The sequence below is a fragment of the Opisthocomus hoazin genome, chromosome 15, assembly GCF_030867145.1.
Source record: "Opisthocomus hoazin isolate bOpiHoa1 chromosome 15, bOpiHoa1.hap1, whole genome shotgun sequence".
Classification (NCBI taxonomy): domain Eukaryota; kingdom Metazoa; phylum Chordata; class Aves; order Opisthocomiformes; family Opisthocomidae; genus Opisthocomus; species Opisthocomus hoazin.
Window position 1 is genome coordinate 9053749 of NC_134428.1, and position 15940 is coordinate 9069688.

The 15940-nt window shown below is 46.1% G+C and overlaps 1 protein-coding gene across 5 annotated transcripts in view; it reads left to right on the top strand.

Annotated features, from left to right (window-relative positions):
- GRIN2A (glutamate ionotropic receptor NMDA type subunit 2A) overlaps nucleotides 1–15940 on the top strand; it is a 189958-nt gene that overhangs the window by 160429 nt on the left and 13589 nt on the right. For all 5 annotated transcript variants that reach the window (XM_075436447.1, XM_075436446.1, XM_075436448.1 and 2 more), the window contains exons 11-12: nucleotides 2992–3179; nucleotides 15358–15596. In XM_075436447.1, the coding sequence (XP_075292562.1) occupies nucleotides 2992–3179; nucleotides 15358–15596 (427 nt within the window). The remainder of the gene's footprint in view (nucleotides 1–2991; nucleotides 3180–15357; nucleotides 15597–15940) is intronic.

The following is a 15940-nucleotide window of genomic DNA, read 5'->3' on the forward strand; positions in this document are numbered from 1 at the left end:
TTTCCTTGTGCGTACCCACAGCAGCTGAAGCCAGACTCTGGGAATCTGGGGAGGGCATCCACAGCGAGTGAGAGAAACTGTGGCTGTGCCTCATCCTGCTGTCCCAAGGCTTTACGACACTGCTCAGTAGCTAAGGAGACAGGCTGCCTGTGAAGAGCGTCATTTCTGAGGTAGCACAAGGCTTCCACCTGGGAGTCTTTAGCAAAAATATCTTTTTCCTCTGTATTTCTGGCTGAGTCTGTTTTGACAGAAGAAGAGCTGACTCTTTCTATTTTCTCTGTGTTTACCAGCCTGTGTTTTATATGCTTACATTGCAAAACTATAAATCCCAGAATAAGCAGATGACAAATTCCGGAGCGGATTTTAACGTGGGTCTGGTGATTGCAGCTGTGTGAGTGCCCACCGCCAGGAGCAGTGCTTCTCAGCCCCTTGCCTGCGGCAGAGGCACCCTTCCTTCCCTGCGGACAGCTGCAGAGGTCTAAAGCGTGAGACTGGATTGCATTGATTATGGTGATTGTCTGCTGTAGAGCAGAAATGTTACAAGTGTCTTGAGGGTACAGCAGACGGTTTTCTGTTTCGCCCTTGTGTGCCTACCCAACGGACATGGATTTTTGTTCTTTCTCTCTACACAAACCAAAGACTGTCTTCTAAGTGCTGAATCCAAGCACGTCTTTTAGAAAACTGTCTGGCCTTGTGCTGAGGACTGCAAGCTTGGGCAGCAGCCCAGCACCTCCTCCCCAACAGCCTCTTGGCTATTTCCAGCTCAGTCCCCTCCGTGCTAGGTAGCCATGCAGATCTTACTTCCTCACTGATTTTGTGACACGTCACCTTCCAGATGTTGAGCAGTGTTTTCTCCATGTTAAATTACCAGTTTTTGAAGCAAGGAGAGTCAGACTTCTGGCATCGATGGAGCTAAGCTGACTTTTATGCTGGGGATCGCACCGAGTTTTAGGGAAGAGTGGAAGAGCAAAGATGCTGATGGCCCAGCTATTTCTTTTAATGGTTGCGCGAGGCACCTGTGTTTTCTCTCAACTACTTTACTGAATTCCAGTTTGATGACCTGAATGGTGACTGTTGGGGTGAGTATCCTTGAAGAAAAGCAGTAAAGCACAGAAAGTAGTGACAGGAACTTCGCTTGTTCATGACAGCAGACAAAATCCAACCACCTCACTCTCTCCTAGTATTTCTCTTGGTTTGGCCTGAGATGGGTAGGGGTATTCTTTAGTGCCCCATTTTTGCTTTCTGATCTAAAGTTCCACAAAAGTTGGGTTCTGTATGAATCTGTTGACTGATTATTTAAGAACACACACTGAATCATGTCGTGCATGGAAATATTTATTTTTTCTGTCAGTAGCCAAAATCTGGTGTGCCGAGTTCGTGCTCTGTTCTGTGGGTATGAGTGAAGAGCTTAGTCAACAGAAGCTAGCTTGAGCTAGCGGCAAGTGCGATTCCAAAACTTCAGCAGTAACAGAATTCACAGTTGGTACATACTGATATAGTATAATCAAACTTGATGTTCTTTTACCTGTTTGTGCCGCAGTTAATTTATTTTTATAATTCCCTTTCCATGAAGACAGGTCCCAACTGTTTCTGAGCAGCATTTTGCCAGCCTCTGTCGTTCACATCCCGTCAGGACATTCCAGCAGTGCCCTGCAGCGATGTCCTGGGCCTCTGCGAGGGCAGTGCCGGGGAGCTGCCATGCCAGGGCGGGTGGGAGGGCGACAGCAACTCCTCCGCCAGCCTGCAAAGCCGGTTGTGCGGCTGTGTCCTCCTGGTTGCTCTGACTCCTGTGGGATGGGCAGAGATGTGGAAATGGGAGAGCGTGTTACTGGGGGAAGCAATAACTTTGGTTTAGTGTGGTGTTTAGGTGGGAGTTGGGCTGAGGTGACAGTGTTTTCCCATTGCCTCTGTATTCCGCTAGCCTTGTGCAAGTGGTAGAAATCTTAAATTAAAGGTTTTGGCTGCAGATGAGGGCAGCAATGCAAAACATACTTCAGTTTTATCTTTCTCCTTTTCAAGATTGCCTATGAATTTCTGTAGGTATAAAAACGTATTGTCTTCAATCGAGGTCTGCTGCTGGCAAGGAATTGTCCTTCCACATGGCCTCCTCTTCTTGTCTGTGCACTTTTACTGGCTCCGGCTGTGAAACATCCGTGCACCTGTCTCTGCTTACTCTTGCTTTACGGTGCTGCTTAAAAACTATCCCTGAAGGACACTGCCTCTTTGCCTTTCCTTGCCAATTTTGTTTTCCTCTGGTTTGTTGTTCCCTGTATGCCTTAGAGAATGGGATTATCCCCTTTTTACATTTTTAGGTAGGTGGGCTGAAAGGCTTGAAATATTCCACAAGATGTTGCTTTATTTATGCTGTGGTCCAGGTACACAAATAATATGTTTGGAACTGCGAGTCAGAAAGACATATTTTCTGTAATTTTTAAGCAGGATTTAGACAGCTATAGCAGGTATGCTTCAATACCTTCCTCTGCCTTAGCAAGGACTTCACCTCCACCTTCATGGTCTGGTTTTGGAAAGAAACATAAAAGAAGAGTGTGTGTAGGAAAACGGTGAAGTCTCATTTTCCATCTCATTCAGTACTTTAAATAAGATAATTGTTTATTGTTCTTTCAATTCTGAATTCTTTATTGTCATTTCTGTTGTTTTTGGAGATAATTTTGCATCTCAATGTATTTATTATCCATTTTGAGAGCAAAGACAGAAAGATAACAGGGCAAGACATTTTGAGGCTTGGCTTCTCCTGCTCAGTATTTTTTAACAGCATTCCTTAAAACAGAAATGCAAAACTATGTGTCCTACTTTCCCCTCACTAAAATAGATGCCTTTTGTTAATTTTAGACATAGCAGAACAGGATATGTAATTAATTATATCAAAGATTCCATGTGATAGTCAACAGGCCCTTAACATCAAGGACAAGAGAAGTCTGACAACAGCTGTCCCTAATGATTTGGGTTGTAAAATGTTTGCTTTTATTTCAGGAAGTTGGATGCTTTCATCTATGATGCAGCGGTGCTGAATTACAAGGCTGGAAGAGATGAAGGCTGCAAACTGGTCACAATAGGGAGCGGATACATCTTTGCCACAACGGGCTATGGAATAGCGCTGCAGAAAGGATCGCCGTGGAAGAGACAGATTGATCTAGCCCTCCTGCAGTTTGTCGGAGATGGTAGGGACCAATCTTGTTTCCTTTCATTGCTTTCTCTGTGTATGCACAGTTTTAGTAGCTCAGAGCCTTCTACTACTGCTCTCTTACAGTCTTTAAAAAATCCAAACAAATGCAAAACACGTGAGTGAAATTATTTCTTGATGCTGAGGCAGGAATTCTCTTCCACTCTGGTCTAACTTGCCTTACCGCCAAGGACGTTTGCATCTATTTTCAGAAAGTGTTTTTGTATACATCACAAAGTGATGGCCTTAGAGTTAGAGAGCATTTCTAAATGTATTTATTTTCTTTTTTTTATTTTTGCCTTTGAGCAATTTCTGAGGAATTTTGTCTTGGTAGAGGAGTTATCCTTCAGCATGACTATCCTGCTGTTTGATAGTGTTTAGCTCCATTTTGAACTGGTGTGAGTTATCCCTAATCTAGAATGGATTAATTAAACTTCTGCTAAAAGAATGTTTACAGAATTGAAGTAGGGTACCTGATTTTATTGGATTTTAAACAGCTATTTTTCATTCTAACCCAAAAATAGAAGAAGAAACCACCCAAGAACCAAAAAACCCTAAGAATGGTGTTGAGGTTGAAATTACTTCTACTGATTTATAAAGTACATTGTAGGTGAACTGGAACAAAGCACCAAGAAATTAAATGTGAAGAGTGATGGCCTGGAACTAGCATGACCTGATTTTGTAATCTACGTCTAACTTCAGTAGTTCAATGAGCAATCGTTTTAGCTACGAACTTACACAACAATGATGAATTAGAGGGGCTGAACCCAGGGTTCAGACCAACGTCACTTTGCTGTATCACGAAAAATCTCTTTGCGCTTATCTAGACTAAAAGCCAGTATCGTTGGGGGGAAAGTTTCACCTTAAGATGATATTCCCAGTAAAGCCGGAGTGTATTCTGAATGAGGTTGTTTACATAAACAGGCAAACACAAATGAAGGTAGGAATACTTCTTTCACATGTGTAGCCTCTGCAGGATTTGTTACCCTTTAAGGCTATAAAGCAGCAAAGCACCTAGCAGTGTTGAATTGTTATTCAGTATATGTAATAGAGCATTCATCGCAGTATGGGATAATTTCAATGAATGATTATGAATCTAATGAGTTTCATAACTATAAGAAAAAAATCCTAATGAGTTGAACAAACACAATTTCTTGATATGGATGTTGTGTTAATAAGAGGAGAGAACCATTTGGATAAGGCCAAGTAATTTGCTTAAAAGTACATCTGATTGCACCTACAAAACCCGTGATCTCGTCTCTGATGTTTACACAGTGCTGAGATAGCCTTTTGAAATGCGTTTTAGAGCTTTCTGTTTCTCTGCATGTGCCTTTCTCCTGTGATTTTTCGCATTTGATTTTTCCTTGATTCTTCTGTATCATTCTCCTATCCAACCCAGTTCACTTACAGACTGAAATGAAATTTTTGCACCCTGGATAGGAACCTTTTCCCTCTTCCTTGCTGATGTGAAACATCCAGCTGACGTATTAATGACTTGTTCAGGCAGGAGCATAGTTTCGCACTTTCCAAATCATGATGCTTTTTCTGCATTGAAATAAATGGCTTTGAACCCTCTTTTTTATGTTGTTGACACTGGAAGAAAATTAAGGTAAATACAGAGGGATGTAGATTTGTGTTAGGGATAACTTTAAACTTAGGCCGGGTGGGTTCATGTGTATTTGCATGAGTAGAGTCCTGATCCTGAGGATGGTTTTCCTGGGTGGACAAATGATACTGACAGTTAACAATTACACTGTGAAAGCGGCTCTGAAGCCTTGGTGGAAGGATGCAGCCTACAAGATGCCAAATTTGTCACATTAACAAGGAGGAAAAGAGACAGAGAGAAGGAGGATGGGAGGGAGTTGCTGAGGAATTCAAAGAATAGCTACTCAGTTGTCTCAAAAACAGGATCATCCCCCAAATGTTTCATCCCTTGGTCCATGCTGATTCATATACACAGCCCAGTTCGTAGGAAGATGAGATGAATATGCATTTGTTAGTAATAAGGTTAATTGCTTTGGATTACTGAATATTTTTACTATACCAAGATAGGAGTTGCTTTCTCTTCTATAAAGGGTACGAATAACGTGTATTACTGGTGGATTTCTGGCTTTGTACATCTTACAATCTGTGCATCACATCTCATTATCTGCAAAAGCTTCCAGCTGATGATTAGCATCTGCAGTTTTGTTTAAAATAATTGGTCATTGAGGTAATTCTCTAAAGCGTAGAGGTGGTAGTGCGTTTGTGTGGCTTGCTGTGGTCACAAGATGAAACCGTCATTATTTTTTAACAGAGAAATGAGAAGATTTCTACTGAGATGTAGAAAACTATTTCTCAATCTTCTGTTGAGCAATAGAAGCACCCAGGAGTTCAAAAGCATCTGAGATGATATGGCTGCTAAGAAGCAGCACCATCATTTTGTTTGGATCTTCCACCCACAGCCTCAGGAGCGTGTCAGAACAGAGATGTTGTACACTGAAGAATCCCATGACACGGGCTTTGATTTCTCTTACAAAGCCCTGTAAAGATCGGCTGGGCCAGCTCACACACCCAGAATCCAGCGTGTTACCCTGGCAGCGGCGTTTCTGAGATAGCTCGCCGTTTGTGAGTGCAGTAAAGGCTCAGGCACGCAGCCTGCGTAGTTTAGCAGGTCTCTAACTCTTGGACTGCAGCATTGCTGAAGGCACCCATGTTTCTTCAGCCTTCGGTGGTAGGAACTTTTGGCCAGCTGTCTGAAGGCCCACATACTGCTAATACTCCTCTGGCTTGGGCTGCATGGTGCCATTTAATTTCTTTTCATTTATTTTCTAAAAATATCCTGCAAAGCAGTTTGAAAGACATTGCTGCTGAAACCTGCAGCATCATGTCTTTGGGATTTGGAGCAGAATCATGGTGGCTAGTAGGTGAGGAGAATTTCTTTTACTTTCTCTTGTTTCTCTCTGTCCTTCTCTCTTTTTTTATTTCTTTTTCATTTGTGAGCAAATGAGATGATTGAACTGCAAATGACAAAGCTGCTTTGGGATTCAGAGAGTAAGAGGGCTTCAGAGGGTGCATGAGATGGAGAGAAAGACAGCAAGGAGCCTTTAGATGCGGGTGATGCAGCAGAAACAGAGGCGTAAAAGACGCATGACAGCAGAAATGGATGGAAAGAAGGAAGAGAAGAATGCTGGGTGAAGAGGACGGGTGTGGGGAGGAGTGGGCGAGTACCAGGCAGCTGACCAGGCCAAGCATACGTGGGTGGGATGCGTTTGTGACCTGTCGTGCTACCTGCAGGTGATAGGCTCCGTTCACATGCCGGTCTGGGAAGGGAGCTCCAGGAAAAGAGGGGCCGGTGGTGTAGCTGTGTTAAACCCTTAACCCTTAAAGCTGCAACTTTTAAAGCAATTGCAGACACAGAGATGTAAAGAAGAAAACTGGTTGTGGTTTGAGTTTCCACGGAGAGTCTGTGATCCCCTTCCTAATAACTTTCAATTCTGGTTAATCTTTATGTGTTTTTAGGATGGCTTAGTGCGCTGCGAATTGCTTTTCTGGATGGATAATTGCTTCCCCCTCTTTAGGGGTAATAGGCAACTGTGGAAATAAGATTTGCCCCCTTGCATCTGGAAGAGGAAAGCTCTCTGCTATTTTTTTTCATATTTTAGCATAAGTCTTCCAAATCGCCGTCTAGGTTCTAAGGAAGCGTAGCAGTGTGACTCACGCTAGCTGTTAAAGACCGAGAAGGAAATGCATATGCGATTAGAAGGACATATTTTCGGTGCGCGCTGCTCAGGCAGAATACACCCACAATCCCAGTGATTTTCTGTTTATATATTTAGTGTCCTCCTTAAGCAGTGGGTGGAACAAATGTGACTGGAGAGTGTGAGTGTAGAAGCGGAGGGTGTTTGTGTAGCTGAACAAGAGTTAGAGGGGCTGTAATATTGCAAGTCGTGCTTAGCCGTTCTGCTAATTCATCCTTAACTAACGGGGGCATGTGGAGTGCAGTCATTAGCTCACGAGAATTTTATTGCTGTCAGTCATCTGTGTTCCTCTTGCTATTTTTACAGGGGGAAATAACTCGGAAAGTGAGAGTAAGAGAGACTGTTTTGGGGGATCCAGACTGAATTCAGAAAGTTGCTGTGCTTTTATGTAATCTCTTCTGTAAAACACGCTATGTGGATCATATAACTAGGTCAGATTGAAATAGAGGAGTTTATTGAACCAAACACACGCTGACTCATCTGGCTACGGACTCCTCTGTTCAGGGTAAAGACGCTGTTATGCTAGGGTCTCCGAGTGATGGGGTGCTGCCTTCCTGCTCCATCGCTGACTGGGAGCTCTCGCCAGGGTAAGCGTGAAGCGGTGAACCCTGAGTTTGAGCACTGCCGTTTGTCCAGTCTGAAGGAGCAGGTGATTCTGCCAGCGCAGCCACGGCATTCTGAAGGTGATGCCCTACATCTGACCGATGTGAAAGTGTATATTTAACCCTTTTATTCAAGATCTAGAAGTGGTATATGCCAGTTTTGCTTGCTCGCATGCTGGCTGGAGGTCTGTCGTACTTCGCCAATAAAACAACAAAGATGCGGGGCTGCAGCTCGGCTCTCCCCGCCTGGGCAGAGCATCCTCGCACCCTCCCCTCGCTCACCCTAGGCACGCTCCTGCACGTGTGCAGGCTGGGATGGGGATGGTGACAGCGTGTGAAGCAACACAGCGTACAGCAGAATTAGTTTTTCCAGACAGCTCTGGTCCGTGCAAGGCAATGTGTTTCGGAGTGAGAGGAGGGCGACTCGCTGATCTGGCGCAGGGGCTTCCCAGCTCAGGTGGGCGCCAGTGCCTGGGTGTGATGGATCCCACTGGGCAAACCCCATCTCTCACCACGCTCAAGACAGCAGTAGCCCATTTTAGAAATGCTACTGGCAGAGAAACACCCATTAGACTGTTTTTTCCTCAGTTTGTTCTAGGTTTGCTGTTTCTCTTATGTTCTCTTGGCAGCTCGATGCCAGGGTTTGGTCTGCGATAAGGTGAGGGTGCAGGCTGGCTCTCTGAACCACCCCGAAGCTGTCACTTGCAAACAGCGCGCGAAGGGTTGAAAATCTTTTGCTGGATCCAGAAGGGACATGTAAAATAGATTTCTTCTCCCTTCATGTGTGAGAATAATTAAACAGGTTAAAATTAAGGTAAGAACTTGATGAAAATGCCCCTCCAGAGTACCTAAGGAGGTAGTTGAGGCATCCTGTGAACCAGCAGTGATTATCCCCAGGAACCTATGGCTTTAATCTACATGGTTAAAGTAGGGCAGAACAACACCTGTCTTTTAAAGCAAAAAACAAGAACTCGGTGAATTATAGCCTTTAGTGCTTATAGAAATATTACAACAAATTATTTAGTGATTTACATTGATCATTTGGAAGATAATAAAGAGAATCAAAACTAAAAAGTCGATTTTCCCATTACAAATCTTGTAAAATTCATGTAATTACTCATCTGATAGGATAACTGTTCTTGCAGAGAATTTAGAGAAGTGAAACAGAAGTAAAAGATAAATTCTTCACAGGACCATTTCCGTTTCCTTTTCCACTTTGTCAATGCTTTCACTGTAATCGCTGTTTCTGTGTTGTGTCTTATTCTTCCCCCCCATAACTCTGATGTAATGGCTTCTTGACAAGCATTTCTCATGTGTAGAGCTAATTCCAAAGCCTGATCTCTGTTATGATTTCTTCACCTTCCCTCCATCTAACGCTCTGTCCAAACTTCAGCTGGCGGGGTTTCCCCGGTGCTGGCGGAGTGCAGCACGCCTCGTAAAACAAACGTGCCCCGGGCTGCTGGCTCCTGCTCTGGACCGTCACGAGCCTGGGCTTGGTTGGACCGCGTTTCCAGTTCACCCAGAAAGCCAGCCCCAGCTCAGCTGACTTCCCAAGAGGGAGAGCAAAGGAGGGGAATCATGGGCTTTGATTTTTTGGGGTGTTTTCCTGCCCGGATGAAGCTGGAGCCTCCACTGCCCAGCTGGGACAGTGCCGTCGGCACGTGGGAGGAGGAGGGTGAAAGCCCTGGGGCTGTGGGCTCGGAGAAGGGAGGTGGAGGCACTACCTCCTGCCCCTCTGCGCCTCGCCGCGTATTGACTGCTGCTGGACGTGCCTGGTTTTGCTATCCGGAGGATTCAGGGTTAGGTGCTCCACCTCTGTCACTTTTCCCCACACCTCAGGGGAAGGGGAAGAAGATGCTCAGGTGCCACTCAAGCTTCTGAGGTCTTGCTTTCTTTCCTAGAATGGAGCAGCAAGTTGATTTTATTATTTGCCTTTTAAATAAGCAGTGAAGAAGGTTGTCTTGTTCTATTTTTTGTCTATTTATTCTCTTTTGGGATGTAGTTATAAAACTTTGTCCTTGTTTATCTCTCGGAAGTTTGTAACTAGGGACTTGGGTGATAATGAAAGATTTTATTTTTCTTACTAATCATGAAGAAGGCATCAGACAACTATTCAAAAACTGTTATTCCCTCTTAAAAAAACTTTACCCCAATACTGCTTTTCTGTAAGTACATATGGAGATTGATGGATTATATGGGTTTGGCGTTTCTCTTTTTTATAAATAACATGTAATTTTCACAGAATCACAGAGTGTTAGGGGTTGGAAGGGACCTCTGTGTGTCACCCAGTCCAACCCCCCTGCCGAAGCAGGGTCACCTACAGTAGGCTACACAGGACCACATCCAGGCGGGTCTTGAATATCTCCAGAGAAGGAGACTCCACAACCTCCCCGGGCAGCCTGTTCCAGGGCTCCGTCACCCTCAGAGGGAAGAAGTTCTTCCTCATGTTCAGATGGAACTTCCTCTGCTTCAGTTTGTGCCCATTGCCCCTTGTCCTGTCGCTGGGCACGACTGAAAAGAGTCTGGCTAATTTTCAGTATGCGTGCATCTTCCTGGATGCTCGTGTAGATGCAGAGGAAAAAAACACTCAGAAGACAAAGGAGCAGCAGTGAAATGTCCATAAGTCAGGCAGCTTTACCTGTTGGTACCTCGTGGCTGTCCCACCGTCGGGGGAGACTCAGCCTCTCCCAGGAGGGTGGGCTGAGGAGCCCGGTGGCAGGTGGAGGGAGGACGCCGGAGCCTCACAGGGTGCTGGGCCTGGGGGATGAAGGGAATCGGGGGATACCAGTAACCCCTCTAAGAGGACCCCTGCGAGCTGCCGCGTCTCCCGGGGACAGCGATGGAGGCTGCAGAAGGGCAGCATGTTTGTTGGCTCTGAGAGGACGGTGGCGGGGTGGATGACACCCACCACAGCCTGCAGAAACTGCGCTGGGCTGGGGAGAGGGAAGGTGTGCCCTGCTGCCCTGCGGGCTGGACCTGCGCTGGGTCTGCGTGATCATGTTTTCAGGGAGAAAAAAAATTTCAGAGGGCCCACTGGACAGTTTGTCGCCCCTTCCCAGCGTGATCAGGTGTCAGATGCGCTGGAGGAGCATAGATACTGTGAAGATATTGAACAGAACAGAAACTTTTTTTTTTGGTCAAATATGTTGGAGCTCTTCATTTTCTAATCTTCTGCCAGTGTCATGATCTACCTCATAGCTGAAGTCTGCAACAGTTCCTTTAATCGTTAATCTAGTCCGCACAAGGATGGAGGTAGAAAATGATTGTGGCATTACATTACTTTTAGTAAGTGCCTGAAGTGAAAACAAAAAGCCTTAAAAGAAGTCTCATTAATATTTATAAGTAATTTGAGACCCCCCCCCATTAGATGCAGAGTTGAACTCCGTTATCACTTGGTTTGCTGAGGCCTGGCATTGGCATAGATTGAGGTTGCTGCCTTGGATTTCCAAGGTCTGTCTTACGGAATACTGGGAGCTCTTTCTTGCCAGTTATGCACCCGAGGAGACGGATGGACTCCCTGAGGCCTGGTAACCACAAATTACTGGCCTTCCAGTTGCCCATATTGCTATGGGTGTCATCACCCTACACGTTCACCTCACAAGTTAGACCACCCAGAGGGGTGTGAAAGGCAACAACCTTCCTCCAAAAGGACTTGATTCTTTGAATTTTTTTTTCTGAACCAAAGTTTAACTGGCCTCAAAGTTCAGTGTTTGGAATTCCAACTCCAGGCCAAGTCTGGAAGTGGCTGATGTTTGTAAGGAATGAGTTGACACCCCAGTTAAAAAATCCCTCATACCTGAGGATTCTGTGATAAAAATGTTATGCCTTCTGTAAATATCTTGGGTAAAATGTGATGGGCAGGAGGAGTAATAAATAGGTTGTGCAGTTTTGGCAGTTCTATAGGGGCAGCTGTGCTGAAGTGTTGTTACAGTCCCGCTGGCAGCGGTTTTGTCTGTGTCTCTGTGTGCACACACCCACACATATGTGCAGATGTACTGAAATGTAACTGATTGCTCTGTATGGACCAGAGTTACCAGCCGAAACTGCCCATTCCCAGATAATACAATTTCAGAAGCACGACAATGGAATGACTCACAGTGCTTTGCAATCTATAAAATTGTGGATTACTTTTGGGTATTAATTAAGAGTGATTTCTGGCATTGCCGGCTATAATGGTAGGGATGTGGCACCAGCAGGGTCTGCGCGACTCTGGGATGCTTTGTTCTGGGTAGCTTGCCAGGGCGCCGTCGTTTATCTCGACTGGAAAGGAGCTTGGCTGGTGTCAGGAGCAACGTTTTTGGAAAGGTTAGTGGATTGTCAATAGTCGCTTTAGATGTATGTGCCAAAGGGAAGAGACGCAGAGGAAACAGTAATAAAAAAGAGGCTTGAATTCCTTTGTGAGTTTTGTGATGAATCATAAAAGGGCACAGCAGCCAAATCAAATTGCTGTTTGACAGTCTTGGGAGAGGGGAATTTTCCTGTGGGAAGCAATGAGGGCTGGTTGTCAGCGCTTCGGCTGCTAATGCACAAACCAGAAACATCCCTCTCCCTTCGGACTGGGGTGCTTTGCTCTTCCATAGCTCTGTGAGTTTTATCCATGGACCTTGGGGAGGGCTGGAGAGAGAGAAGAGGGGAACAGGCCGTTGAGCTTTAGCAGAACAACAAGAAATCCAGATGTTACAAGATATGGAAATGCAATAATGAACCCTAATTATCTATGTAGCGACAGTGTGCCATATCTATACTGTTACAATTAATAATTTATTGTCTCTGTGTCCTGTATTAGAAGACTTTTAAAGATTCATTCGGACCGACTTTCTGCTTAGGGGATGCTCTTAGGTAATTTGAAGATGGAGCATTGTAATTTGGGAGAAGATGCGCTGCCTTTTTCAGATGTGGAGGTCCGGCTCATGCTTTAAGCCCAAAACTAAACTCAGAATTAACTAGCAACTGAATAATCTCTCTTACGAATTTGTCAAATGCCTTTGCTAAAGCACCTCAGTACTTGTCCTTTCTACTTCAATTTTTCCTTCGCGTTTGGTGAGAAGCAATTTCTCCATCGCAGTCTTGTGTTCAGCTTCCAGCTGGCACATCCAGGTTGTCAGCGGGCCGCAGCTTTCCTCTTGCCCTGGCGCTGGCCCTGCGCAGTAGCTCGTCAGTCTGCTCTTCTAGCTTGAAGGTAGCTGAAATGTCAATATAGCCATTTTTTTCTGATCTTTACTCAGGTGACGTCTGGATTATAATACTGAAAATGTATTCCCTAATCACTGGGTAGGGATCAGGGATCTGTAGCATGGGAATTCTTCCCCTAAACTGAAGCCATGTCCTAAACTGGGGAACACGCCAAAGCAGCTGATGCTATATTGGCCCTCTGTATTGCCTCCTGGATTTTCTAGAAACAGTGATGTTTGTCGTGAAAAATTAGAATAGGGTTACTCAGCTGACTATATCCCCGAGAAAGAGGCACGTAGGCAAGTGCAGTGCTTCAGTGAGAACAACACTAAACGTTTGAAAAGTAATATATCTGGCAAGAAAAACTCTTGGCAGGAGCCGTGAGAGTTGCTTGCACACCTCTGTCCGTGCTGGCAGTGGCAGCCACTGCGAAGCGACAGCGTCCTTCGTCGGAGGCCGCATCCCGCCGCTGAGCTGCAGACTGGGAGCCTGCGGCTGGGCGGCAGAGGGAGGGAGTGGGTCTGCTTCCCCGCTGCGAGGAGGTGAAGGGTTCCCGTGGCAGTGGGGACGTGGCGTGGCTGGAAACAGAAACCAGGACCGCTCGGTTTCAGGCACGTGGCGATGCCGTTGGTGGCTCTGCCCCTGCGCAGGAGGCAGGCAGTGGTGGCAGTGAAAGGCCAGAGGAGACGGCGAGGAGCAAGGGTGGGTGATGCCAGGGGTGCGTGATGTGGGAAGGGCTTGCAGTTACTGCGTCACCCATATCTCCGGGGGAGAACACAAAGTGAAAAGAGACAAAGCCGGGAGAAGAGCTGTATTTGAAAGCTACTGCTAATTACGTAAAAATTAAAAAAAAAAAAGAAACTTAAACAGGAAAAGGGCCATCCTGTATTCCTACAGGTATGCAGGCATTAAGTGACAGTTATTTTCTACAGAAAAGCAAGTGGTGTGTGAAACACAATAGACTTTCTTAATACAGCATCATATACAACTATTTTTCCTCACTTGCTCTGTGTGTATCCGGGTAAAGCTAGTCAGGGTTTCCATTCCCGGTGTAAAATTCCTACAAGCTCCAGACGTGATGCGTTGAGTGCTCTTGCATCTGGCATTGCTGATTGTCACTGCCATAAATAGAAGCAGTACCGGGGACAAACCCAGAAAGTTGTCATAAAGAATGTTTTCAATTTCTAAAGTGCTTGTAGATCAGAAAGCGGTTCAAAGCTGCATCTCGGACTCGGTTCCCCTATGACAGCAGTGCAGCCAGCTGCGAGGGGAGTATGTGACGAACGGCTACGGCAGCAGTGGCCCGGGCAGTTTCAGGGGCGGCCGACGGCATGGCCTGGGTGCTGCTGCTCATGCTGGGTTTTTAAACTTGCTGTTTAATCTTTGGGTGGTCTGTCTTTTAACCTGCAAAAACATCTTCTCGGGCTGGGAGGCTGGAGTAAGAATATGGAAGGGATGTGTGGATGCAAAGTGTCTGTAGATACCTGGGTTGTAAGGTTATCTGGTTAGTGGCTGTTCAACAGAAAAAATAGAACAAGAGGCAAGGACAGCGACAAATCAAATCCCCAGATCCCCCAGCCCTAGGGAACAGGAGATACCAGAGATGATAGCAGAGAACAGACACGTCAGGAGAGGTTCAGCCAGAACCCTGCAACTTCTCCAAAAAGGAGGAATGGGGTTACCCGGAGTCTCACAGGAAAGAACAAACTTCTTCTGGTGTGGTTTAAAGGGATTGCGAGAATGTGTGAGATTTATTTTGCGATGATTAAGCGAAGGGCCAAAGGCAGGGGTCGGAGGATCAGACGTGGGAAAGTGGAGAGGAGGAGGCATGGCAGGGTCTGGCTGTGTGTCAGGATGCCTGTCTGACCAAGTCTGGTGGCTACAGCCTGTCCCAGCTCTTCACTGAACTCAGCTCCTAGCCGGCTGCAATGTGAGCTCACTTTCCGCTAGGTGTTCATGGCTGGGGGGAGCAGATGAGATTTGTTAGGGGACTTCTGGAGAGACCCGAGCTCCAAGCCGGTGCCTGGGTGAGGGGCGTATAGGGTCTGGGCACGGACTTGGCCCATGCCAGCATGCGAGGGGTGTATATATCTATATACACATATATATTTCTGTATATACTGGGGTGTTTGTGAATCACACGGGTGGCAGCGTGCAGGTCGGGCTGTCTTTAGCTGCGTTTGTGGGTGCTGCCGAGGACGCTGCCGTCTGCGAGGGTCTGCGTGTGATCGGCGGGCGTGCTGCCAGCCGGACCTGCGGGTGGGAGCAGCTCCGGTGGCACCCGTGTGATGGGGACAGGGGGACCCTCCGGGCGTGCCCTGAATGCAGCTCTCGTGGACGGGGCTGGGATGGGAACCTCCAATTCCGCTGGCTGTAACGAGCGGTTCTAGTCGCAGCACGCAGAAGGAAGTTTTACCCAAATCACAAATCCTGCTTTCTAGAGCAGCCAGCTTCCCATGCCATGTATGGAATCTGAGGACATCTGAAACCACGGCGCTGTGAGTTGAAATCTGCTATATTTGCAAATCCCAAGGAGGTAAGACTAAAGTACTCCACAAACAAACGTTAAATGGTGCTGCGTTTTTAAACTTGCCAAGACTTTTGAATACTGGGAGCAGTGACTTTTTGCATTCTAACTGGTTTGACTCTTTGCTCTCCCTAGGGGAAATGGAAGAGTTAGAAACCCTGTGGCTGACTGGGATTTGCCACAATGAGAAGAACGAAGTCATGAGCAGCCAGCTGGACATCGACAACATGGCAGGAGTGTTTTATATGCTGGCAGCAGCCATGGCGCTCAGTTTAATAACCTTTGTCTGGGAGCACTTATTTTACTGGAAACTGAGATTCTGCTTCACTGGAGTCTGCTCAGATAGGCCGGGATTGCTGTTCTCAATCAGTAGGGTTAGTACTACTTTCATTTTCCCCCTTCAGGCAACAGACAAAGTAAATGCTACCTCCCTAAAACATTACCTGTCCTTTTATTCCCACCCGGACATTTGAAACACATGGTAGAGCATCAGTGTGACGCTCTAGAGTAGTCAGTGGGCCTGGGATGTGCTTGCACGCCGTGGGAAGCCTTTTCTCCGTTGGATTATTCCAGGGTATGAAGTAGCGTGTGCCAGGATAATCAGTAATCCAATGCTGAAAACAAATGTGTTTAGGGGACGTCTGGGTGAAGAAGTGGTAGAGGTGCTCAGATGCAGCAAATGGATGAATTTCCACAAAAAAATCCAAACAAAATAAAT